We start from the raw sequence: 24,985 nt of genomic DNA, 5'->3' as shown, positions 1-24,985 counted from the left end.
ACAGTAGTTGAGTTACGCAGACCGAAGTCAGCAACGATGTCATTCGCGTTGCAGTGTTTATCTGGGGCTAGTTTGGAGAATACAATGGCATGACGACATTCGGCTTCTCTTTGGGACGCCAGGTCAGCATCATCGCTGTGATCTTTTTGGCGATTGGCCATTCGCTGACTGCCAGCTCAGCAGTAAGGGAAGGGCTTCTATCCTCACAATGAGAATGGATTTGGACCACGTAGATTTCTTTTGTTGCGAGTCATGGAATGATGCACACCCGAGTTGAAGTTGAGATAGTCTGACTCTTAATCTTATAATACGACTAATAGAGCGATTTGTTTATGCTAAGCTCTCGTACAAAGGTAAACAATCTCGATCATCTTCTTCTTTTTCTCTTTTAATTATGAGATTACCATAAGCTATTGGTTTGATTCTATATTAGAGCTTTCAGCGTAATATTATAAATTACTTATTTCTAAATTTTTATTTGTATTATTTTACTCTCCCGTAGTTTAGACTAATATAAAAATATTAATTTTTTCATCCAAACTTAACAAAGAAATTACATATTGATGTAATATCACTATGATATTAATAATATTATTATTTGAGTTAATATGAATCTTCTATCTATATTTTAATATTATTAATTTACAGGTATGTGCATTGTGATAGTTAGATAATAATTAAGATTTAATGCCTGTAATATTATATAGGAGCTAGAAGAGGTTGAAACTGTATTTTAGTTTAACTTTGAATAATAAAATAGGTGAGTAAACTAAATGAAAGAAGAAAGACAGTTTAAACATTTTAATACTTATTATGGTAGAATAATTCTATGTAATAATTTAAAAAAAGAAATTGTGCTTTCTCAGTTTAGTTTGGGATAGAAAAAGTTAAGCATTTCACTTTAATTTAAACCATACCATAGGAGGGAGGACAAAGAGGAGTGATTTATCCTTTACCCATATTATTTTTAAGAAATTTAGTTTGATCCAAGTAGCTTCACATTTAATCATGTAAAATATGGTGGTTTATCCCATGTGGTACCTAGAGATGGTAAGCCTAATTAAGGAGCTCAAAATCCTATTCATAATTGAGTTTTCCTATCTTGAATACTTGCTACCCAGATTAGCTACAAAAAGTCTACTCTGGGAGTACTATCTACCATTACTTTCTCTAATGAAGAGAAGAATCTGAGACCAAATCTTGAAATTAGCACAATTATGTCCCAATTTTTCTAGATTAATGTGTTGCATAGACAGGGAAAAGTTTGTGTCCAGATTTTGCTGACACTTGGTTTGATAGCCAGTTCATGAGATGGGAGCAATATTGAGAGCTGGAGATGAAAATTCCTGGGAGAAATTCTAATCAAATACCTAAAAATTGAGTACCTCAAAATGTTGGATGACTTCTGCAGTGAAGGTATAAAACTACTATCAGATTAGTGAAGTTAGGAGATAAAAGGAATTAGAACTGATAATTTACTGGGAGCTGCAAACTTCCTCTTATTAGATGGATTAGAATATGAATGCAGATATCAGATGACAAGATCATCAAAGCAATCAAGCAGCAGAATAACTCATACCCACTGGCTCGATAGTATGATTAAGAACACCATCACTATCATTACAAGAATACACAGAGCAAGTATTAGAAGAGAAGAAGACAATCTTGGGCACATAGTTTCAATACTAGATTGGCTATACTACACAATTGAAGTTTGACTCGATGTGGCAATAATAGGATAAAATCTATCTATTGAGATCATAAATACAAGAGTCTTTTTATATTTGCCTGATATCACTTCTACTATTATGAGTGCTATCAACATAAAAGTATCATTTCAAGAAATTATGCAGCAACAATATTAGAGAAGCAGAGTGTTACAATTGTGTATCCATGTAGACTAAACTTAGACTATCAATTTCATTAAGAGACATATCAGATAACAGTAGATTGATATTAGCTAAAAGTATAGATTCTACTATTCATATGATTGCGGCAAGCTGTCTTATTTGACATCTATTTGTAGAACAAGTATTCCATGATTCCAGCATTTCTCAGTCAGTGCTGCAGAGTAGGCAACAGCAGGTGCAAATGATTAGATGCATATCAGAAGAAAATCAATAGGTATTACTCAAAAAGTAAAAACTAGCTCATATCATTAACTAATGAAGTTCTCGAAGCTTATACAGTAGCTGCTGCAAGTAGATTCAAGGGAAAAATGGGGAGCCCATGCAGTGGCAACACCCCTCTTATCAAAATTATAAACCAAAAATCAAAGTTTATCCGGAAACTGAGATATCCGAAAATAAAAAGAAAAACGCAGTCTTGACCATGACCCACAACACCACCATGAGTGCTGAAACAGCATCAGCAAACAAATGAATGTACATAGTGACCATCCATGGCTGCTAAAGATCCACATAGACAGCTCTTCATGAACGGATGATCAAATTGTTTACCTTAAAAAATTTCCATTTCTCATAGATTGATGTTGTTGGCTTTAGCGATCGTTTAGCTATGTAGCCACGACCGTCCCAGCGAGAAAAATGTCATCGTCGAAGGCCAATTCAGGAGAGTCAGATGAATAAGTTGTCTCTTTCTCCCTTTCTTCTTCAGTACTAATTTCTTGATCACGGCAGTCGCAGCTACAGAATGCCTTCTCACCTCTGCAATGCATAAGAGAAACTTAGAGACTAAAACAACATGATTGCCAGTGTATCTATGTGCATGCTCTCTGATTTACTACCATACATACAACAGGAAGAGAATATGAGCAGATCAAAAGAATTGCAGAACCATTCCAGGACTAACCTATAGATATAGATGTCTTTTCCTTCTAATTTCTTCTTGCAAGAGAAGCAGAAGCTCAAAAAATCATCGGAAAGACCCGGTGGAGAATCCTGATGGCACTTAAGCAGCCATTTGGAGGAAGCAATACCCTCTTTCCTATTATAATCAGGTGACTGAATTGAGTGGGATTCCAGAACACAATCCCCAAAAATGTGAGTAGTCTTTGGATTAGGACCATGAGAAATAATGCAAGTGTAATCCTCCGACTGCTCGATCTCACTTGCAGATAGAGCACCTATAAAACCATGAGATGCGCCAATAGATATAGGGAGAGAACCCGAAAACTTGTCAAAACTGGTGCTCCCTTCAGCTGGAGGAGAATCCAACGGAGAATTCTTTGAATTTAATGGAAAGTTTTCAGAATTAAACTTTGGGTTCTCGTAAAACTGATTCGGGGGAAGAGATGATCCACTGATATCCGCAGAACAAGATCGCATTTTGCCAAATTCCCCACATACCAATTCATCTCCTTTGCGCCCCAGTGCCATTCTCGAGGAACCCAGATGATGAGGTGACCCTATCCTAGTCTGTGAAAAAACCCCATAATCCTTAGGCAAGGATTTAGGAGCTGCACCTAAAGGTTCACCTCTCAGACCACCCAGATGAGCACTAGGGTTTGGGATGTTGATCCTCATCTGTGATCCAAACACTATATTCCTTCTCTCAGGAAATCCTAGGCTCTTCCCAAATGGCTTAGTCTCATCATTGAGAGAACCCACAAGACCAAGGCCCACCCTGCTGCAATCCCAGCTCTTTGGTTGCCCATCAGGGCCTGGTGTTCTAGGAGACCTAACAAAGGAGTTGCCTACATTGGAAAACACCTTGTAGTCCAGAGGAGACGTTGGACTCCTAGCTGAATCACAATCTGATAAGCCCTTGGTGGTGAATCCTACAAAGAGCCCAGGAACACTAAAGAACGAGGTGCTCTTGGCCTTCTGCATCACCCCATCAAAAGAGGAGGAATCAGAGGCTAAACCTGGAATCAGATGGGTTTTGCTCTGCTCTTTCTGGACTGGTCTGCTCCTCTTCCTCAGCATAGTGTCAAATGCCCTCCTCTTCCACCGTTGATGTTAGGAGATTCCTGAACTGAAATGTTAAAGATGAAATATTTAGGATTAAGTTTCAAGATGGCAATACTAACAAGTACGACTGATCGTAGATACACACAAAACATCATAACCAGCCTTAGAGAGTGCGATCAGAAGGTGAAAGAGGAACACTGCAAGTTTGGTAATCATAATAGGCATGCAGTGGTAATCATAAAAGATCCAGCTGAAAAATACTCCATAAAAAATATTTTTTTTTTCTTGGATTCCAATCAAACAACAGAAGGCTCTCCAAAGGATTTAGATAGAAACGTGTTGTGTTATTCTATCACTGGTTTCTGGGGGCCATTACAACATAAAAGGCAGATAATAGACATCCACAGCAGTATTTATTACTATTTAATAATCAGCATAAAAAAATAAAACAGCAACTAGATGATCAAACTCGTATGCACTAACAAGTAGAAATCATCAAAAGGACAAACTATTGATGCAATTTCTGAAGAAATAAAGCTCGCCAAAGCCAACTGAAATAGTAAAAGAGTAACATTAGATGGATGAAGAAATCAATAGAAATCAAAGATCTTGAGAAATAAACTTGGGATTACATTAAAATAGCAGTCGAGTTCAAGATCTGAAGTTTCCAGCCAAAACCCAACAACCCAGATACAGAATCTTCATCAATGCATCCCTCCAAATAACACAAATACATTGAAATCCCCCAGGAAATTTATTAGTGTATTTCACGGACAGTCAAGTTCCACAACCCAAATGACATGACTCCACAAATGCATGCCTGCCAAAGATCAGAGAACAGAGAGAAGAGCAGAGAGAGGGAACCCACAAGGAAAAGGAAAAACCCCAGCTTTGCTTTTGCTTCCTTCCTTCTCTCTCAGGCTCTGTATCTGAGAACAACCTCTCAGATGGAGCCTCTGAAGAGACCCAGCCAGGAGGAGTAAAAATAGCTCGAGAAAGGTATAAAAGCTTATACTGTACCGTTCTTTTTTCCTCTCCCCCCGACTCCTCTCTCTCTCTCTCTCTCTCTCTCTCTCTCTCTCTCTCTCTCTCTCTCTCTCTCTCTCTCTCTCTCTATATGTGTGTGTGTGTATCTTTTGGCTGCATGCATCAAAATCAGAGTGGCTTCTGATATACTCTTCTCATTCATGACTGTCAGAAAAAAAAAGATAGAAATTTAGATAAATCGCATACATCTTTTATACGATTGGTACGTACAAAATGCCCAAAAAGAAGGGTGTGTGGGCCACTCGAAAGTCGTACCACTTACATAGTTACGTTGCTCGGGGAAACAAGAGCAAGACGAAGGAAACGCGAATTAATTAACAGAGGATTCTAAAGGGATGGCTCGTTGGCTCTCGTTTTCGCTTTTTTTCACTTTTCTAATGCTCTTTTAATTTTGGTTCAAATCGATTCTTAAGCATATTTCAAAAGTAGGATATTCCTTTTGGGTTTCAATGTCAAGCAATCACTATTGTAATAGGTGGATTGATTGTCTCCAAAAAAAATTATATATATATATATATATATATATATATATATATATATATAAAACTAGCTATCCTAATAGTGTTATTAGGATCCAACTCATAATCGGACCACTATTTTTACTAATTATTATCCAAAACTATATTGGATCATATTTAATATATTGCAAGCATACTAATTAAAAGTATTTTATCAAAGATAAATTAGTAGTGCTCTCGTATTGTTTTCGATCAATTTATCGTGAGTGGAAAAATGAACAGAAATTTTCTCAATTAAAAATTAAGTTAGTGATAAAGAGGGGGGACGCCCTCCGGAAACTAGCGTTTCCCACTTCGTCGCTGTGGTCGGTGATGTCCTCCTCGGTTCGGACATGGCACGGTACACGAGGACTGGACCATGAAACGGCTAAAACAGCCAATCAGATTTCCCCGTTTGACGAGGCCTCAACTTTTTCTTTTCTTTTCTTTTCTTTTCCCTTCCCTTCCCTTCGCTTCAATCTTGGCCTTTTCCTTAACTACTGCTACTGCTGCTGCTACTACTAAACTCCCACGTGGACGGTCGTGATCGAAAGGAGGCAGTCTTTCGCTCTCAGGAGTCCTCCCTTCTTGTTGCCAGACGGACGGCGGCGATCGAGAGAATAACGAGGTATGATGGATCTGGGAGTGGACGGCTGAGATCTCTCCTTTGTGGTGGGCCCCGGTTTTGAACAGGAAAGGTTCGGTTCTCTCTCCATTATGGCGAGGGCAGTGGCAGAAGAGGACAAAGCTGCCCTTGGTGGGCCCCAACCTGGGCCCAGAGGCATGTCTGTGCTCCCCTGTGGGCTTCTTCACCAAGGAATGGTTGGGTTTTGGTCGACGACCAGCCCTCTAAATTTACGTAAATGACACTACGGTTTATTTTCTTTTCTTTTCTTCCTAATGTCTTATATCATACATCGACGTAGTTGGTTAAATAAATCTTATCTAAGTGAGAAAAAAAATTGCATATATTTTGAAATGCCAAACTTTCCATCACTGACCCAAACCTAGGTATAGTCAAAGCCGTTATTACTATAAATTTGATCAATCGATGTTAGTTAGCCATCCCACTTCATTAGCGTCTTAAAAGAGTCGGAGTTGTTATAATTTCAGAAATTTGATTTAACACCCTATATTTTTTATTTATCTTACAGTTTACTTACATATTTTTCGTCGGGTTAATACTACTCTACAAATTATTATTTATCTAAAATATTTTTATCTTTTTATTTTCGTCACAAATTTGTTCGGGCAAACTTTAATAACAAAAAATGAAGCATAATAGCAATCTCTTTTCTTTATTGTTTGGATAAGATATTTTAGGGACGGTATTACAGTAAGCTTCTTAGTATAGTTAATTGAACTTAATATTTTAATTATATTTAAATAACAGTTATTTAGTAAAACTTGTTACTCAATTTGCAGATATAAAGAGTATAGAGAAAATAAGAGAAAAGATAAAATATTAAAAACAAAATTTCTCTTTATATTTATACTTCCCCTCTTCAGTATCTGGTCTAGATTATGCCATGCCATTTGATAATTTCTGAGCCTCAATGCTATAAACTGTTAACATTTTTTTTGTAGCTCAGAGGTTATCGGTTTTGATAGCTCTCCTCATAAACAATACCAAAATCTCCTTTTCTTATAACAATATATCTGTTTCTCATTTCCGAAGAACATTAAATCGGCTAATATGACCGCAGAATCCCCAGATATAATTGAATCAGCTTATGTCAGAAATAAACATGCTAGTTTGATATAAACTAAAAGGCGAAATAATATCAAATCTTGAGGACGGCAACATGCCCACTAAGGTCTACCCCAGTTGAGCAAGGAAAAAATAAAGTAAAAAGAGAGAAAGAAAGTCATGATAGGAAAGAGTCAACTTTATACCCATAATTCATTCAAAAATAAATTAAAAAAGAGAACTTTATGCTCATAAAAAGTACAAAATGCTGAGGGCCCAAATAGTTAGCTCAATCATGTTCCACCAAGTGCTCAATAAAAGTATCTCAAGGTGTAATTACTCTGAATGCATGTATATGGCGAGATTCATTTTGTTTTATTACGTAATTATTTCCAACTCTTTCGTTTGGAAAGCCTCTCTATTTATTTCTAATTATTTGTTTAATATCCTTCAGAATATGAATAAATTGTGGTTAATATTGGGAGAAGAGGGGGAGTTGTTGGTTAATGGCATTATATATTAATATATGCATGGAATTATGTGCAGGGTCTGCATCATGGAATTATGGTACACGTACAACATGTGCTCACTACAAAGTCTTTAATCGATGCCACTACAAACATTTTACTTTGTGGTGGTCCCGGACCGTACAGATTTTTCCAACTCGCCGAGTGTTTTCTATTTATTTATTTATTTATTTTTTTTTTCTCCGATCAAGTTCCAGAAAAAGAAACCCAACTGCCCCTGACCAAATAGTAACGGTCGTGACGGCTCCGTCAGGGCCCTCCGCTGCGCGCCAGCCAAACCGTAGCTAACCACAGTTACGCTTCCGAAATCCAAACGAATGCGAACCGTTTCGCCCTCGCGTGCCGGTCCGAATCACGAGGTGGACTAACGGCGCGAGGTAAGAAGATTCCCTTACGAGTGCCGATTTATATCGGCGCATGGAACGGCCCAGCGAGTGGCTAGCATTGTGGATCCCGCCGCACGTGTGGCGATCGGAGGAGGCGGTTCTCCAGAGCGCGCCGATGCTTTGGACCGTAGTAATTTTGAGTACTTACACAGGAATAGCGAGGTATCTTATCCACACCTATTCGCCTACTACGGAATTTAAAAAAAAAGAAGCCAGAATATAAACAAGCTCAAGCTCTGTTTGTTATCAGAGAAGATTATTTCACATATATGTTTGGAGTATTTTAACTTTTTCCTACTATATTATTTTGTTTTTCTCCCTTTGCATACGTAATAATTGCAGGAGGAGGCTGCTGCTTGCTTCCAGTCGCAAAGAACAAGAAATTCCATCAGATAGTGGCCTACCATGTATTTTTAGTGCCATATTTTAATGCCTCTATCATTTCAAGGAAGTGGGTGGCATAAGAGGAACAGAACCAGAGAAATATGCATTATTAAGCATTTAATACTTAGTTGACAGTGTTATTTTACGAGTGGAGTAATTAAACCCAGCTTGTGTTCTTAATCTATTCCCTTCTTTTTCCTAAAAGAGGAGATAAAAAAATATCGGAGTGTACGTGGCCTAGCTCTCGAGTGTCGACGCAGTACTGGTATTATGCAAGCGGATCGTTGGATAAGTGGGTTATTCTGACAGATAGTTTGATTTAATCCTCCATTATTTAGATGGAATAGTGGTCCTGTGAGTGGTGGTTGAGTGGTTCCATGTATCTAATTTGTTTGTGTTAGACTAGTACATTTAAGCCCTGCCCTAGTGGGCCCGGACAATTCTTTTCTATTATTCGTGGGCCCCTACTCTAAATTACCACTCGTGAGCTCAGTGCTGAGTCTAGATTCCCTGCATACCCTGTTGCAGGCATTCAGCTGCATCGCGTACTTGGAAGCACTTGACTCGGTACACTCTAATGATACAGTAGTTCCTGCAGCTTGGTCTGCACATGATCTGCTGCCATTAGCTAACCCACTCACAGCTCGGTGAGGTTGGTTTCCTTTCTTCTTCTTCTTTTTTATTTTTTCTGTTAACTTTCACATCCAAACTTTAGGATAGTTAAAGCAGATGGAATGAGGAAGTATTTATCCGAGAGAAAATTACTATTATTCATCTGAAAAAGATAATAAACTTAAATATGATGTTAAACTGTTCTTATTTTTATTCCTGAAATAATCTAATAAAGGCTTGGAATCTCTCCTCTCTCTCTCTCTCTCTCTCTCTTCTTTTTCCCCTTTCTTTTGTGTGCAATGCTTTGGGCTCACTTAATTTCCAGGCAATAGATAGAAGTCCAATAAAACCCCATTTGGGTCACCAAGAATATCTTATATGAGTTTAATGGAAACTATGTAAAAAATTAAAGAACAGCCCAATTGGTTATTTGGTGGACTGAATCAACCGGTTGGTACCAGTCATTGGCAAACATACACAGCTACCTACTATACTACCAAGATTCTCTCTGGGAGAGAATTAAATAGCAGCAATAGAGGAGTTCATTATAAACGTCTCTCCCTGGAAGGCATTTTAAAGGATATTTTCGACGGTTATATTACTAGTTTAAACCATTAAAAATTTGTTTATTTTTTGTCTGTATGTTTGGTGGGAGGTGGGAATAGATTGCGTGAACTGTTTGCAATACATCAGAGGGTTGATTTGTAGCACAAGTTGCTCTGTTTTTAGTTATGAAAGAATCTAAAATTTGAATAAAGTTATTGGAATGTAGGATGATCTCTAAAAAATGAGACTAACATGCAACGGAGAAGGTAGGTTTCTATATTGTTGTTATCATTCTCAATTCTCTTAGGACACTCTCAGTTTTGAGTGTTAATCTTTAACTAATCCCATATAATTAGATTATAGAAGGGTTGGATAAGTGCTCTATCCCATTGCCATTGAACTGGCCGGCCCATATGAAAGCCCAAACGTTGGCAAATAATTACGTGACGTGTACTACGTACGAATGGGTTTGTAGGCAAATGGTGGACCAAACTACCGTGGTACGTGGCAGCCTCCTACTACGTGAATGTACGCAATTAAGGAAGAACGTAAGAGGACAAAGTGGTCTTCTATGCATCGAATGAGACTATTAATAAGAGATCATAACAAGCTTACAACAAAAGGATAATAGAGAATGAACTAACGTTATTCTCATGCGAGCAAAACAAAGAGACATATGCCAGCACCTTGCAGAATATTTTCCTGGAGATTAATTCCTCTAAGGCTTCTTAACCTCCTCATTGAGAGGAGTACCGCTAATGCCACCATCACCACGTTGTCCACTATGATCACCCCGCCTTCCTCCTATGCGCTTCTTACCTCTATGATGTCCACCAACCTTACCAATTCCTCCGCCTCCACCAATTCCATCACCGGCTCCGCCACCAATACCACCACCAGCTCCACCACCAATGCCGCCGCCGCCCACGGCACCAATACCTCCGCCGCCTCCTGCACCAATACCACCACCAGCTCCACCACCAATACCGCCGCCGCCTCCTGCACCAATACCACCGCCAGCTCCACCACCAATACCGTCGCCACCTCCTGCACCAATACCACCACCAGTTCCACCACCAATACCGCTACCGACTCCGGCACCACTACCTCCACCGCCTCCTGCACCAATACCGCTGCCGGCTCCGGCACCAATACCACCGCCGCCTCCTGCACCAATACCACCACCACTACCGCCGCCGACTCCGGCGCCAATACCACTACCAGCTCCACCACCAATACCGCCGCCGCCTGCGCCGCCTCCGCCACCAATTCCACTTCCACCTCCTATTCCACCACCTTCACCTCCACCTCCACCAACTCCAATCCCAGCTCCCACTCCAATCCCAGCTCCCACTCCAATCCCACCACCTATACCAATACCACCTCCACCGCCGCCGCCGATAACAAGTCCACCTCCACCGCCCACACCTGCACCAATCCCTACACCACCACCTCCTCCTATCCCACCTCCTATACCACCACCTCCTCCTATCCCTCCTCCCATACCACCTCCTACTCCACCGCCTCCTCCTATACCACCTCTTCCTCTTATCCCTCCTCCCACTCCGCCACCTCCTCCTATCCCTCCTCCCATTCCACCACCTCCTCCTATCCCTCCTCCCATTCCACCACCTCCTCCTATACCACCTCCTCCTCCTATCCCTCCTCCCACTCTGCCACCTCCTCCTATCCCTCCTCCCATTCCACCACCTCCTCCTATCCCACCTCCAACTCCACCGCCAGCTCCACCACCTCCACCAACCGCACCACCCTTTTTTCCCTTTCCCGCACAATCTTCAACCCTTTCCCCACCATTACCAACACCAAACCCCAGTTTCCCAAGCCCATAGATAAAACTCCCACCTTTCTTAAAACTAACCGAGTGCCCAAAACCCCGCCCTTTCCGTCCTTCACTACTCCAGCCCCATCCAGAATCGAAGAAGGACTCCGGCTTCTTCAGTGGCTTCCCACCATTTCCAATATTTCTAGCTGTACCACTAATTACCGCCCACCCTAAGACCACCAATAGGATCAACGTAGGCTTACCCATGACAAGATCGAAGTGTTTCGGATTGCATGCAAGATGGAAGAAGCTGGAACGTTTAAATAGGACTTCTCCCGCCATTACTCGAAACTATTCTTTTGGCTGGTGTAATTAATTTAATTGGCTTTGGGAAAGGTACGTGAAGGTTCCTGGTAGTCGGTAGAGCAGCGGCGATTAAATGCTCCGCCTTTTGCTTTTGGACGACCATCTCTCCTCTTCTACGTGAAGCTTTCGCGCTTCCTGCATTCATGGCTTCCTTCCTTTATCATTCTCTTTTCTTTTACCTTTTTCTTTCTCTCGGGAATATGCAAGACAAGAACAGCTGCAACCCATCCGGATATAAAAGAAAACGACGTAGTGTTCCGCAAATTAAACCTCTTCTCTTCTTGGACCTCTTTCTAGTTTCTACTGCGTTCTCTCGTGCTGGTGTATGCTTTTGGGGTTTTCTTTTTCATTAAAGATTGGTACGCAAATAATAAATGCATGCAGTCTTCACTGCCCCCGCTATTCTGGTTGTCGAGTTAGGAGAGGCGAACACGAGTGTGTTTTAACCTCCTCTAAGATACCTTATTCCACATAACGATAATTAAAACGAACTCATCACGGAGATAAAACCCCCATCTAGTCCGAGGAAATTCTACACATCAGCAACGTTACTAAATATATTCTCAGACATATGAACATCACCCAATTAGGCAATAACAATCTACAAATACCATTGCAATTAAGCAAGTCCGTCATGCATGCTAGTTGCAGTACACGGTCCTTATATGTTCGTCAGTCAATAACCGTCCGATGCTGTCTGGTTGGCCTTTTCCTGTCAACTATAGGGGCGTCAATGGGCCGAACATAGAACTAGTTAGGTCTTTGCTCATTGTTTGGCTTGGAATTAAAATGAGCTGAAACCTTATATAATGTTCGGCTTATAAAGAATTCGAGCGTATTCGGCAGTTTGGCTTGACCAGCTAAAACAAACTCGTACAAAGCTAGCTCAACTTGACAGGCTAAGAGTAAACCTAATAAATTTATGGGACTAAAACCATTAAATTTTCATCAAACAACTTAATTACCTATTATTTAGTAAGTAATTTTTAACTATTAGACTTGAGTATAAAAGTCAATAATATATATGTATATACGTATTGTTGGAATTAGGATCAAATTCAGATTTAGCATTTTATAGGCTTAATGTGCCAGTGCATTCGAACGGACCCTGGGGGCATTCGAACGCAAGTTCCAGACAAAGAGCAATTTGTGATGCAGGCGTTCGAATAGCCTAGTCACGTTCGAACGTGAGCCAATCCAAGAACAGATTTTCTACAGGTGTTTTAAACGATCTCCTCTTGCGTTCGAATGCCCCTTTGGTTCTGCTGTTCTGATATTGGGCGCGTTCGAACGCGCCCTCAAGGGCATTCGAATGCGACACGGAAAAACCCAATGTGAACCGACTCTATAAATAAAAATGTTGGGTTTTAAAATTTTATGTAGGTATTTTGCAAGAGATAAAAACTTGTATGGGAGATAGAATTTTAGGTATTTACATAACATGTATGTATGTATGTATGTATGTATTCGAGCTATATCTAGCTGAACAAGAGCTACCTAAATTTTACTCGTATTTAGCTCATTTATAATTTGAGCCCAAATTTTGAGTCATATTCAACTCATTTATTAAACCAGCGTGTCAAACTCGTTTATATCTGGAACAAAATTTTGAACCAAAACTAGTTATTCAGGAAAAGGACCTACGTTGATAGCTCTACTCAACGATCCGCCTGATGACGTGCCCAGTATCAATCCAGTAGTGAAATCCTAGCCGTTTGATCAGAAATGTCGGATTTGAGATTTGAAATCAAACCATTTCCCTCCAATGTCCTGGTATAAGTATCGATGCCACCGCCTATATCTACAGCACTCTTCGTCTCCGTCTTCTCGTTGAGCGCTCGGGATGGAGCAGTCGAAGGCGATCCTCGCGGATTCATCGCCTTCCGATTCCCACATCGCAGCTCTCCTCCACGGTACGATCTATTCCGGATACCCTAGATTCTCTTGTGAAGCTTCCTTGCGATCTCATCGAATCGCCGCTGCATCTCTGGAATGTCGTGAGGGATTTGCTAGGATCTGTTAAGATATATAGTAGTTTAATTGGATTTAGTTGTTTGCTTTTGTTCAAGATCTGAAGGAATTCGTAAATTTAGTTGATCAGAACAATGAATACTTCGAGATTATTGTGCCGTTTTCTTGAGATCATAGTACCATAGCATCTTTGTTTCTGGTCTGGTGAGGGATTTGCGATCGATAAATTCTGCCATGATTTCATTGATCTTTTTTTTGTTTTTGTTCAAGATATTACATTAATTCATCAATTCTGTTGAATTATTGAGACCTGACAAATTCCTTCGCTCCATATCCTTATTTTGTTCTTTGCTATAATCTTTTCAGTGCATTCTGTTTCTAAATCCTATCTATAAAAATTCTTGAGTTAAAACATTGTGATTTCTTGTTTAGATGTAGAAGATCTGATGAGGCGAGATGTTTTCTGCTTGGATATGTGATTATCTACTGAAAATATTATCTATTTACCTCTCGAATCAAATAGTCGCCACTTAACAACATTCCCTTATGTGATCTCCTCTGGTGATGGGAGCATTTCTACTTTGCATCTCTAACCACAATTCTACTGTTCTTCGACTAGATCTTTATTTTGCAATAAATATATGAAACAGATGTCTCAAAGCAGGTACACGGAGCTATTCAGACGATGCTTAAGATGACAAGGTGAGCATCATAAGATTGCTACTCCTAATTATTGATCTCACAATGATCCTGATTAAAACATCTGTTGGATAGTGAGATTGAGCAAAGCTCTGGTGAGATAATGGAAGAGATAGAGAAGTGCAAGGAGTCTGCGTCTGTTAAAAACACGATCCTGGAGGAGGAGAAAGAACGATTCCAGAAAGCCGCTATGGCTGTGTTAGAGATGCTTAATGGCAGTGACGCAATTTGACAGGTAGACAACTTTAGTCATCTGCAGCTTTCTGATTGTGTAGCTCTAGAGCATCATATGATCCTTGAACATATATTTTGCTTGTCATCCAACCCACATATATTAGGATATGAATACTGTGGATATTGGCTTGTCTTTCTCTTTCATAACACACACAGACCCTATTTTTACACTGTTTTGAAGTCCTTTTAGTTGCTAAGAAATTAGAATGTAAAGGAGTTTGATTACAAAGAGCATGTCTCTGTGCCCTCTCTCTCTCTCTCTCTCTCTCTCTCTCTCTCTCTCTATATATATATATATATACACCTTGCTGCAATTGTCCTAAAAGATAACTTTAGAGACTTTATGCAGTTTGATTGACTATGTTCAATCTAAGTATTGTTGATGACTTGTTCGCTTCTTCCATGCCCTTCTGTGATCTATAATTGCTTGTTTATTATCCCATCGTTGTGAAATTAATTCATATGCTGTGTAAATAGCTCCATGGTATTATTGAAATTGCTCATGCAAATCCTACTTTAGAATTGTTAGCCACGGAGAGAAAAGTTATACTAACAAACCATCATTGCAAATCAATGGATTTCCTGCAAGGTACACACACTTCTGGAATTTTCAAACTGATGACCTTATTTGTAGTTTGGAGCAGAAATTTTTCTACTGTGCTGAAGTCTTTGCATCTATAGATATTTCTATGTTATGTGTAAGCATGTAAGACAGTTATCTAGTATGTATTTGTAGGCATATAAAACCTTAGAACATGAAGCTAGAGCAAACTTTTGCTTAACCATTTGCATTTGTTGTCTTGCATATAACTCTCAATGCCTTGGAGAAACAAAACGTCCATAATGTCCCTAGTGCAGCATTAGTCCAGATGCCTCTGACAGAGTATCTATCATAATGATACGTTGGTTTAAATGATGGCTGTTGGAATAAAGGTTGTTTTAAAATGCATTCAACATCATCAGCAGTTTGAACAGTAAACAAATAATATGACATGTCGCTGGTAGGATTCACGTAAAAGTGCAAATGACAAGCACTGGAACGCTGTGATTCTGAACATTATTCTCGTTTCCTATGACATTGTTTTCTATTAATCTGACCGCAGGCAGGAAGGATATATTGAATTTGCCATTACAATCATCATCAGGAGCTCCTGTGGTCAGATAGATATGGACCGAGGTCCGAGGGATACGTTGAATTTTGCCACATATGAGAAACCTTTCCTCTCTTTTTTTTCCCAATCTTCATGCAAGTGAGGTGATTTTATGGTTATTAGTTTCAGTCATTACTCGCACATAACATCATAAGCAGTAATGGCTTTCTTTCAATAGGTATTGCGATTTCAACTACCCGCATTTACATCGCCGACTAAAAATTTACATAATTGTACTTGTAGCTTTTACGTAGAGAAGACACCTGGGCAGGATCCCGCTCCCTAAGGATTAGGATAAGATGGGATCTGTTCAAAATTTTCTAAACTTGCGAAAAGGTTACCTACCTTGTTCCTATCATTATTTAACTGATGGCGTGGTGACTCTTTAGTTCATGCCACAAACAAAGCAATGTATCAGAGGTATCTTCATCCCAGCCTCTGTTGTTAACCCGGGAAACAGCCAAAAGGGTTTTAAGCCATTCTTCATGAAGGGTGGAAAACTTGGATCTTCCTTCGCTTGACTTGAAATTTTGGGTGATGGCCAGTTTTATCTTTTGGCTAGCTTTTGACGCAGCTTCGACTACATGGCTCGGGATCCCTGCCATCAGGGCAACTTGCAGACCGTAGCTCTCTGGGCAGGCTCCATTCGAGAGCCGGTAGAGAAAGACGAGTTCCTCGCCGCTTCTTGGGTTAAAAGCGCAGGCCATGTGCTGCAGGTTCACGTGAGGGTGACAAGCAAATTCTTTCGTGAGAGGGTGATAGTGAGTGGCGAAAAGCAACCTGCAGCAGACCTTTTCCACCAGATGGCGAAATACCTGACAAGACTTCCAAGATTAGAATTAGACCAGAGACATTACAATTTACAGGTATGTGGGTGCACAGACGGGGAGGTAATGAAACTTGCGAGAATCCTAAAATTAACACTCTTTTCTACAGGATATTATGAGATGCTTTGAGACTCAACTTCTGATGATACCTGATAAAAGATGATGGCTCTTCAGGTTAGATCAGAGACGTAAGAACTGTATGCGTCCATTAACATTCAATAATAATAATAATAATAATAATAATAATAATAATAATAATAATAATAATAAAATCTTTCTTTTTTGATAGCTTTAGCCCTTAATAGCCTCATAGATAGGAATTTAGTCCTTACTGGTAATTACTTCTACTGATGCTCAAGTAGATACTACAATTAACGTACATCTTAATCCACCTCTTCGAGGATGCGAGAAGAATATTCTTAGAGCGACAAGTTTATAGGGTTATGCCTAATAACCTTTTGTTGATTGATGTTGTCTTTTCATTGCAGCACTTACATGATTACACCGTACATAGTAACAAGTTAAAAGGAAGGAAAACTTACAGCGTAGGCAATGGCATATCCATCGAATGTGCTTGTTCCTCTACCAAGCTCGTCGAGCAACACAAGAGAATCTTGAGTGGCGTTTCGAAGTACCGATGCTGTCTCCGCACATTCAACAAAAAATGTACCTGTAAAAAGGTATTATTGCCAAAAACATGAGAGCATCTGTAAATTGCAGCAGAGCAATATTGTGGGTTTTGAATCACCTACTTTCACCGGACATGATCCGATCATTAGCACCAAGCCGCGTAAAGATAATATCAGCAGGAGACAGCACACATGATTCACAAGGTACGTAACAGCCGAGCTGCAATAGTGAACATGGCAGGAAGCAGAGCGAAACTTTATAATCAATAGCTAAGTAAATTAGTATATCAAACGATAGGCGTTTCATTTCTAACCTGGGCAAGTATAACAGACAAACAGGTGGCACGCATTAATGTTGATTTCCCGCCCATGTTTGGTCCGGTCAGCAGCAATGCGCAAAGATTGCGACCAGTTGGGTCTTCACCAAGAGAAATATCATTGGGAACTAACCCATTCGCACTTTGTGCAACAGCATAAGGATGCCATAGACCCTTCATTTGAAGTACGGGGCCTTTATCTTCTTTGTTGTAACCCACAGAACTTGAATTCCTGGGCAGAAACACTGGCCTGCTCATAGAACCACATGATGTCGCTGTGGTTGATGCGAAGGACTGAAGCACATCAATGCAGTTGATTGCGTTGATGACCTCAGACCATTTAGTATCCTTTCCAACAAAAAGCTCTACTAGAACAGCTAAAGTTTCGGCATCAGAGTCTTTCACATCATGATCCTAGGAAAATTTTCATAAAGTCAGAAGACAGAGCCGAGTAAAAGGAACTCCTTATGCTTCTAGGCTTCAGCATTTGGTGCAGAAACCTAACTCGGATGTAATAAGTAGTAGATTTAACAAACCTGGTGCTGTGGAAAGTCCTCATCCAAGGCTACTTCAAATTGATGCAGGAATTCACCAAGACAGCTTAGTGTTGGAAGGTTGACCAGCTTTGATAGTGACAAGATTCCGTGGTCTTCCCTCAGCAACAAATTTAACAAGTCTATTCCAGTTCTAAGACCTTTGACAAGAGAACCAAATGCTTTAACCTGAAATAGACCAGATGCACGTTGAAGCAAAATTACTGTCGCTAGTTGAGCCAAGTACTCATGGCTTTTAACCCTTTTATGTAACTTTAGAAATGATAACTAGATTGTTTCTCCGACAAAAAAAATGATAACTATATTGGATCAAGAACAAATGTAACACTGCCACCCATCCAAGAAAGCTTAACACATTCAAAAGGGAAGGTACCAACTTACCCGTTGTTTTAATACTCTTTTTCCAATCGAAGGCAATAGAAGTGCAGATGATGAACCGATAGTAGACTTGACTCGTCCCAGCAGTCTCTCGATGTCTGGAGTTCTGCGAAGATACTCAATAATGATGGAGACTAGAGCTGAATCTTTGATGAATCCCTCGACAATATTAAGCCTATCATTGATATCGTCAATGTCTTTAAGGGGATGACATATCCACCTTCTTAAAAGTCTTTTGCCGGATGCAGTTATGCAGTGATCAAGATGTTTATATAAGGTTCCTTCATGAGAAAAAGGAAAGAAAAACAAGTAGTCAGCATAGAAAAAAAAAATGCCTTCCATTTGAATATATGTTAGCTATCAAAGAAGAAAAAAAAGAAAAAGGAGGAAGTAGGAGAATAATAGCACACATACCTGACAACCCACCATCAATGTTATTGCAGAAAATTTCAAGATTCACGAGAGTCTGACCATCCATCCTTAGGCAACTTTTATATACATGATAAGGCAAAATTTCACCATTTCTGAGAACATCTTCTAGCTGATTTCAGATGGACAACTATGAGAACATGAGATACCGCTTTGTGTTGCAAGTATAACAACTAACTCCTAGAAATGCTAATGATGCAATTTTGCAGTTTGAATGATTGCATAAAACCTCAAGCTACCATGCACAACCTCATGATTAGTGTCTTCAAACCTAGAGATCAAATGGATTATATTTGACTCAGGCCTTTTGTGGAAGATGACAAACTCAAAAACATAATTACTTCATCTAGAAACAAGTGAAACTCAAAGGAGAGCATAACAACAACAACAACAATAATGATAACTACTTGGTTGAATAATTTTTATTCCTATCATTACATGGTAAGAGATTGAGCATGTGTCAATTAAAGGTCTCAATAGCATAACCATCTAAGAATCTAACCAAGGTTGCATGAAAGGACACCAGCATCAAGCAGGTAAAAAGATAACACAACTAAAAATGTGCGTAGACGTGTAGAACTACTATTATATGGTTGTTTTGTGATAGTTGCTCATAGAAACTCCTATTTAGTCTTTATTAATTGAATCTACCTCCATAGTGGTAGCTACCATGGATAGAATAAGAAATCACATGGGATGGGATCTAAATTGCGGTTGCACAGCAAGCATATGCTTTTGGGACATTAATCAAATACAAAAAACTGGGGCTTTCATGTATTTGCATATACAGGGGGGACTTTCTGACAGAAGGTGACTGAACAAAGGGGGAGAGCAGTAATGTAACACTCACCATAAGCCTAGACAGATGGTGAATAAGTCCACCAAGAGCACAAACAGCAATATCACGATTCACCACATAATCAAGTGCTGATGACCACGAATCTGTAGATGCTCTAAAGTAAACTTTAGAATGTACCAATTGATTCAATTTTTGAACTTCAGCAGCATCCAAGAAATCTGTGCTAGCATGTGTAGGAGTCAATTGCATTTTAATGGAACCTGCATTTCGAGCAAAATTGCTGTTATAGAATGCTGCAATATATTTTATGATTAATCCCAAATAGCCACAACTGCACATTTTAGCTACTGATCGAGATCTAGGAACCATTCCATTACTAATTCCAAATTAATGAAGTACCCTCTCACAACATTCATGCTGGTTTTCTAAGGGTCATCTCCTTTCTCCCAAACAAACATAAATTTCAAAACACAGATGCACAAATACTCTTGATCAGCCATTCAATTTTTCCTTGTAAAAAAAAAAGAATGAAACTAAGAGATTATCATTAATTCAACCTGATTGGCTCATTGGGAACCTACTGTATTTACAATTTTTAGCATCGTTTCTAATAAAATGAAACAAGCAAAATTCTAATGTTTACCAGCTGAAGCATATTTGGTGAGTGCCATGTGAGTTTCTTTGGAAAGCCCTGAAGCGACAAGATTAATGAAGTTAAAGTTTGATTTCAACAACTAAATGAAAGAGTTTGTTCAAACCTGAGCCTTCATAGATTACTTCTCTTGGAGAAACCTGCAAAAAGGGACCATCAATAAATTGTGGATATTCATTGAGGCCACAACAGAAAAATAGGTGAAGAAAAGAACTTACTTGCATCAGTAGAGCGCCTAGCCCTGCACAAGAATCATCATCACGGATAGAACCCACCCAGAATTTCAAAGCAGCATAATCAAGAAAAGCAAATCCATAAACCGCAGAGCCTTTCTCTGAAAGTTGTTTTCCCTAGAAGTTGAGATGGACAAATAATGTCAGAGTGGCAATTCTTCTAAGTAAAAGAGTAAAGAGTACGAAAACACTAGTGGGGAAGTGTAAACTTATGATGCTTAGCGTACAATCTGTCTTGGATAATGATGAGCAAATGGATTAACAAACGTAGAAACATCAAAGGATGAAATGGAATTCCCATGCCTCAAGATAATCAGCAGCTAGAGACAATGTCCCAAGAATATCAAGATTTGCAGAGTAAAAGCACCTCTTTTAAAGCAAGAAGGTGAACAGCATCTGGTCCTATGCTACCATCGACTACCGTTGATGGTGTTGACACATGAACCAACTTTCTTTGTATAACCTAAAAATATCACATTTTATATTCCATCAGCTAATTACAGAAGCAAAAGGCTAAATAAATAAAACATGTAGTCAGATATCATTTCTTTCTATTACACCAAGAGAATTCTGGAAGACCAAGATTTGAACCTTAATACTAATAAATAAGCCAAAACAAAAGCATTCCATACTTGGGTGGCTAAACTCTTTTAGATTGACAGTAGCTCAAGTGGTCATTTGCACATGAAATATCTGTTAGACAGTCACCAAGGGGTTCAAGAGACAAGGGCACTAAGCACAATCTCCTGAAATATGACCTTCAAGATCATAAGACAGAAGATGACTTAATCACTATGTCTTCTCAACTAATCTGTTGTTTCTCTTTCTTGCATATCACCACATAATTATGCTTGACAACTTAGTTAACCTAACATGGAATCTTAGGGCTCAGAAATCTCGGAACATAAATGTAAGGCAAGAAAACTGTACATAATCGAAGTAGACTGATACTACAATGTGGATGTTCTTAAACTGAAAGGTGTATCCAAAATTTTTGAAGAAAGCAAAGAGAATTCACAGTTGCCGGTAATTAAATCTGATGATGTCCAAGTAGGCAATAGACTGCAGAGTGAAGTTTATGAGGAGATGTGGGGAGCAAATAGCAAGCGTCCATTTTGTTTCATGGGTCGACATCACAATGTGTTGAACAAAAGTTGAGTTTCAACCTTTACAAGGCAAGGAGAAGTACTTACAGAAGTTGCCCCTCTCGCTTTGGCTTGATCTGAGGTCTCAAGCTGCTCCATTCTTCCAACTTTATACCTAGGATCAAGATAGCAGTTATGAAGAAATGGTAGAGAATCATAAAACCAAAATATCAAGCTTAAAGATACATGCAAGGATATCTTGACCCTTTGGGCAAAGAACAGTACCAGATGAATGGGGAAAAAAGACAATAAAGGTCTGACTAAAACTTAAAAACCACTCTTACAGAGAAACTGTTGCTATTTAACTACCTACGTTTATGTTGAACAAGATTTTTTATGGGTAACAAAATAGTTGATATTGACATTATGTTGGGAAAATTTGTGCCTTTAGACCATAATGAATCATAAACACAAACTAAAACTATTTAGTTGATACATTTTCAAATAATAAGGCTCCAAAAAGTACCATGACATCAAATCCCTAGAATTGGATCCTTACCCTCGAGCTATAAGCTTCTGCACGGCTTCATCAATCCCAGCCTCAGAAATACCAACCTGTACAGAAGATAAGTACTATCAGATTCTAGACTGTGATCGATGTACTGATAAGAAACTAAAACTACAACTCTCAAGGCATCATAAGCCTAGATTTCCAGAAGATGTCGATCAACTATCTGACAAAATCTGCATATTTATATTATCCTTAAGATTCAACCTGTGGCTTTGATATTGGATTAATAAAATGGATTCAGGGAAGTTACCTGTCTGCATTTACCCACACCGCTAATAGTCATTTTCCAGTCAAGCTCTCTCTGGCCAATCTCAGCATCTATCTCATACAGCTCATAGAACTTTCCCTAGAGTTTAGGAAGTTATACAGCTTTCCGTTAGTAGGATCTAAGTAATAAATAACAATAGTGCTGATGTAGAAATATTGTTTTAGGACGAAATTGTAACTCTTCACACTAAAGGTTTGTAGATTAAATAGTTGGTATATAGTTGGGTCACGATTGAAGAAGTTTACAAATACTAGGTAGCACTGAACAAAGTTTAAAGAGACTTACTACTTTAAAAAAGAGGACAACATCCATATATTGGCATTTCACACTCCAGTACTGCTTTTGAGATGCAGACATCTTTTTTAGTGCATCAGGTGGAATGTAAAGAGTTCTTTTGTCGTAAATTGGGTCATCTGGTCTCCTGCCACTTGCATCTCTAATGGAGGAAGGGTTGAGCCACTGAAACTTGCTGCTTACACTTTCAGAAACTTCATTGTGTGCCTTCTTGTGAAATGGAGAGTCATGAAGCTTCATCCTTTTGCTAGAGCCTAAAGGGGAAGAAACTTCCTTTTTGTCAATATCATGCCAATCTTCTTGTACCCGCTTCAAACGAGGAACAAGTGGTCGCATAGCTGGGGTCTCTGGCCCCAAAGAATCAAAGTCAAGTTCAAGATGCAGAGGATCCACTCCATCGAAGTCATTTAAAGACTTCGAGATGAATGTCTTTGAACGTTCCTGAAAAGGAGTTTCAGGTTCTACAGACACATTGTTCTCTTCAGCAGGTCTAGAATGTAAAGTAGGGGAGTATTTGTCCCCTTGGTTCCTGCAGAAACCAGTAAAGGTATTACACTTACTTTTTGGCAAGCATAAATCACCGTGCACAAACTTGTCATGACTACACAGTCAGTTTTAGGCCATGGAGTGCTTGATTTATAAAAGATTTTAAGGCTAAAATATCCAAAAATTAGTTACCATTGCATTCATAAATTAATCAAATATGTGGAAGATTCGGAGTAGAACTTTTACTAGGAACAACAGATCCATCTATTTAAATATTTGTAGGTCATAAAATAAACAAGCTGCGTAAATCTTAGTCAAGCTCCAATAATATGCGAAAAAATAGTTATCTCCTATCCGAAAAGGGAGGAGGAAGCTAACACAAGTACGGAAACAAGTTAATAAAGACTTAACAATGTAAAGCTAGACTATATTTAACAGCCTATTAACACCTATCCATTCAGAAGATGGCGAGAAAGTACGTAAGATTTAGAACCACCGATCAACTTAATCACTGTTTTCTACATATAACTACAGCAGCCAGGATCACGAGACAACGACACTCAGTTGAAACTTCCTAAAGATTAAATAAAAAAGTTCAGGAAACCCCATAATGAAGGCCTTATGAAATAATTTAGCTTGCTTATCTAACATTGAACATCGTCGACAACATGGTCGTAAAGATAAGAGGAGTTTACATAAGAAATCTAAATTCGTCAAATAAAAAAAAATCTTCAAAGCTTATCCCTCAGATCAAAAACCAAGTAAAGCCGAAATGAGAAGACGCAACCCTAATTTCCCGAGGAGTGAAAGAGAACTCCATAAAAGGTCTACTCGTTCGGAAGTATAGATCAACGAGTAAGAAAACGATCTACTCTAAAATGACGTGAAGTACATCCACGAGAGCATAATTTAAATAGAAACGATTCAAAGTACACAAACACAATAAGACGCATAACAGAGAGATCAAAAAAGTTGGAACGCTCGAAACCCTAGCGCACGAGAAGAATTGCATACCCATTCTTTGAGCTCCCCGAAACAGGTGCCCTCGCAAGCTTCTGCAAGATGCTCGATACCGGCTGAGCTCTGCGGCAGCCATCGTCTTCAACCGCCGGAAACAAAGGACGGCGAGGCTTCTCCGGCGGAGTATCGGTTCCCCGGATGTCCGGAAACGGACCTTGCAAGGTCTTATCGGGATCGGATGTCACAGGCGGCTCTCCGATCGGCGGAATCTGGACATGGATCGAGCAAGTATTCGAAGAGGCGGCAGAGGATTTGCTGTTCCCCGACGGCGGCTTCTGGAAGAAGGAGAGGATGGATCGTTGCCGCTGCATCGATCAGCTCCAGGGAGGATTGCGGTGAAGTGAGAGAGATTGGAATTGGAGGGGGTGGAGTGGGATATTTATATGCGGGTGGTGCGAGGAGAGGGGGAAGTTTTGGCGGCAAATGGAATTGGGATGAGATATACGGACAAAATTGTTGCTCCTCGTGCACTCGAATGACGAAATTACCCTTTTGATATGCGAAAATAATTGAAGGCATTGAGATTTAATTTTGAATGTTAAGAAAGAGCCCAACGAATCATCAGGTCGATCGTCAGTCTCCCGTTTCTCTTCCGCGCGACAAAGCTCTTCTTCTCTTTTTTTAATCGCACCTTAATCCTCATGATTTGGCTCAATTACTCTAACACCCTCTATATAC

General features: G+C 39.5%; 4 protein-coding genes across 9 annotated transcripts; 1 reads left to right on the top strand and 3 right to left on the bottom strand.

Moving 5' to 3' along the window:
• Positions 1-2,138: 2,138 nt before the first annotated feature.
• On the bottom strand, positions 2,139-4,970 carry LOC140769323 (FCS-Like Zinc finger 8-like). 3 transcript variants are annotated; one of them, XM_073109993.1, is made up of 3 exons: positions 4,505-4,970; positions 2,812-3,936; positions 2,139-2,666 (listed from the first exon to the last, which is right to left on the bottom strand). In XM_073109993.1, the coding sequence occupies exons 2-3, from the start codon at positions 3,885-3,887 to the stop codon at positions 2,516-2,518; spliced, it is 1,227 nt and encodes a 408-aa protein (XP_072966094.1). In that variant the 5' UTR covers positions 3,888-3,936; positions 4,505-4,970; the 3' UTR covers positions 2,139-2,515. The 3 variants fall into 3 exon arrangements, with proteins under 3 accessions (XP_072966094.1, XP_072966095.1, XP_072966096.1); XM_073109994.1 differs by having other exon boundaries at positions 4,741-4,970; XM_073109995.1 differs by lacking the exon at positions 4,505-4,970 and adding an exon at positions 4,018-4,423.
• Positions 4,971-10,143: 5,173 nt separating this feature from the next.
• Positions 10,144-11,658, bottom strand: LOC140768976 (uncharacterized). Its single transcript, XM_073109469.1, has 2 exons — positions 11,209-11,658; positions 10,144-11,028 (listed from the first exon to the last, which is right to left on the bottom strand). Exons 1-2 carry the CDS (start codon positions 11,609-11,611, stop codon positions 10,280-10,282), a joined length of 1,152 nt encoding a protein of 383 aa, XP_072965570.1. The 5' UTR covers positions 11,612-11,658; the 3' UTR covers positions 10,144-10,279.
• A 1,873-nt stretch (positions 11,659-13,531) lies between these two features.
• Positions 13,532-17,113, top strand: LOC140768033 (uncharacterized). 3 transcript variants are annotated; one of them, XM_073108115.1, is made up of 4 exons: positions 13,532-13,623; positions 14,332-14,383; positions 14,456-14,615; positions 17,081-17,113. In XM_073108115.1, exons 1-3 carry the CDS (start codon positions 13,554-13,556, stop codon positions 14,610-14,612), a joined length of 279 nt encoding a protein of 92 aa, XP_072964216.1. In that variant the 5' UTR covers positions 13,532-13,553; the 3' UTR covers positions 14,613-14,615; positions 17,081-17,113. The 3 variants fall into 3 exon arrangements, with proteins under 3 accessions (XP_072964216.1, XP_072964215.1, XP_072964213.1); XM_073108114.1 differs by lacking the exon at positions 17,081-17,113 and adding an exon at positions 15,718-15,816; XM_073108112.1 differs by lacking the exon at positions 17,081-17,113 and having other exon boundaries at positions 14,456-14,777.
• On the bottom strand, positions 15,900-24,870 carry LOC140768032 (DNA mismatch repair protein MSH7). 2 transcript variants are annotated; one of them, XM_073108110.1, is made up of 17 exons: positions 24,302-24,869; positions 22,793-23,330; positions 22,490-22,585; positions 22,228-22,283; positions 21,777-21,843; positions 20,951-21,046; positions 20,569-20,700; positions 20,457-20,490; positions 20,342-20,389; positions 19,750-19,958; positions 18,885-19,011; positions 18,474-18,751; positions 18,075-18,260; positions 17,536-17,952; positions 17,345-17,441; positions 17,135-17,262; positions 15,901-16,580 (listed from the first exon to the last, which is right to left on the bottom strand). In XM_073108110.1, exons 1-17 carry the CDS (start codon positions 24,616-24,618, stop codon positions 16,128-16,130), a joined length of 3,279 nt encoding a protein of 1,092 aa, XP_072964211.1. In that variant the 5' UTR covers positions 24,619-24,869; the 3' UTR covers positions 15,901-16,127. The 2 variants fall into 2 exon arrangements, with proteins under 2 accessions (XP_072964212.1, XP_072964211.1); XM_073108111.1 differs by lacking the exon at positions 20,951-21,046 and having other exon boundaries at positions 15,900-16,580; positions 24,302-24,870.
• Positions 24,871-24,985: the final 115 nt, after the last annotated feature.

This window comes from Typha angustifolia, chromosome 10 (assembly GCF_048772165.1).
Source record: "Typha angustifolia cultivar Huaian chromosome 10, ASM4877216v1, whole genome shotgun sequence".
Taxonomy (NCBI): Eukaryota; Viridiplantae; Streptophyta; class Magnoliopsida; order Poales; family Typhaceae; genus Typha; species Typha angustifolia.
The sequence above is the reverse complement of the archived record's forward strand: the minus strand, read 5'-3'. Positions and strand labels throughout refer to the sequence as shown.

Excerpts from the sequence above, each read along its gene's own strand:
- LOC140768032 (XM_073108110.1), bottom strand. The coding sequence starts at position 24,618 with ATGCAGCGGCAACGATCCATCCTCTCCTTCTTCCAGAAGCCGCCGTCG. Across the intron at positions 20,701-20,950 it reads ACCTTCTTGCTTTAAAAGAG|GGAAAACAACTTTCAGAGAA; the intron begins GTGCTTTTACTC and ends CTCAACTTCTAG. Across the intron at positions 17,953-18,074 it reads AGGACTTTCCACAGCACCAG|GATCATGATGTGAAAGACTC; the intron begins GTTTGTTAAATC and ends AAATTTTCCTAG.
- LOC140768976 (XM_073109469.1), bottom strand. The coding sequence starts at position 11,611 with ATGGGTAAGCCTACGTTGATCCTATTGGTGGTCTTAGGGTGGGCGGTA. Across the intron at positions 11,029-11,208 it reads AGGAGGGATAGGAGGAGGAG|GTGGGATAGGAGGAGGTGGT; the intron begins GTGGTATAGGAG and ends GTGGTATAGGAG.
- LOC140768033 (XM_073108115.1), top strand. The coding sequence starts at position 13,554 with ATGGAGCAGTCGAAGGCGATCCTCGCGGATTCATCGCCTTCCGATTCC. Across the intron at positions 13,624-14,331 it reads CATCGCAGCTCTCCTCCACG|ATGTCTCAAAGCAGGTACAC; the intron begins GTACGATCTATT and ends TATATGAAACAG. Across the intron at positions 14,384-14,455 it reads ACGATGCTTAAGATGACAAG|TGAGATTGAGCAAAGCTCTG; the intron begins GTGAGCATCATA and ends TCTGTTGGATAG.
- LOC140769323 (XM_073109993.1), bottom strand. The coding sequence starts at position 3,887 with ATGCTGAGGAAGAGGAGCAGACCAGTCCAGAAAGAGCAGAGCAAAACC. Across the intron at positions 2,667-2,811 it reads AAAGACATCTATATCTATAG|AGGTGAGAAGGCATTCTGTA; the intron begins GTTAGTCCTGGA and ends TATGCATTGCAG.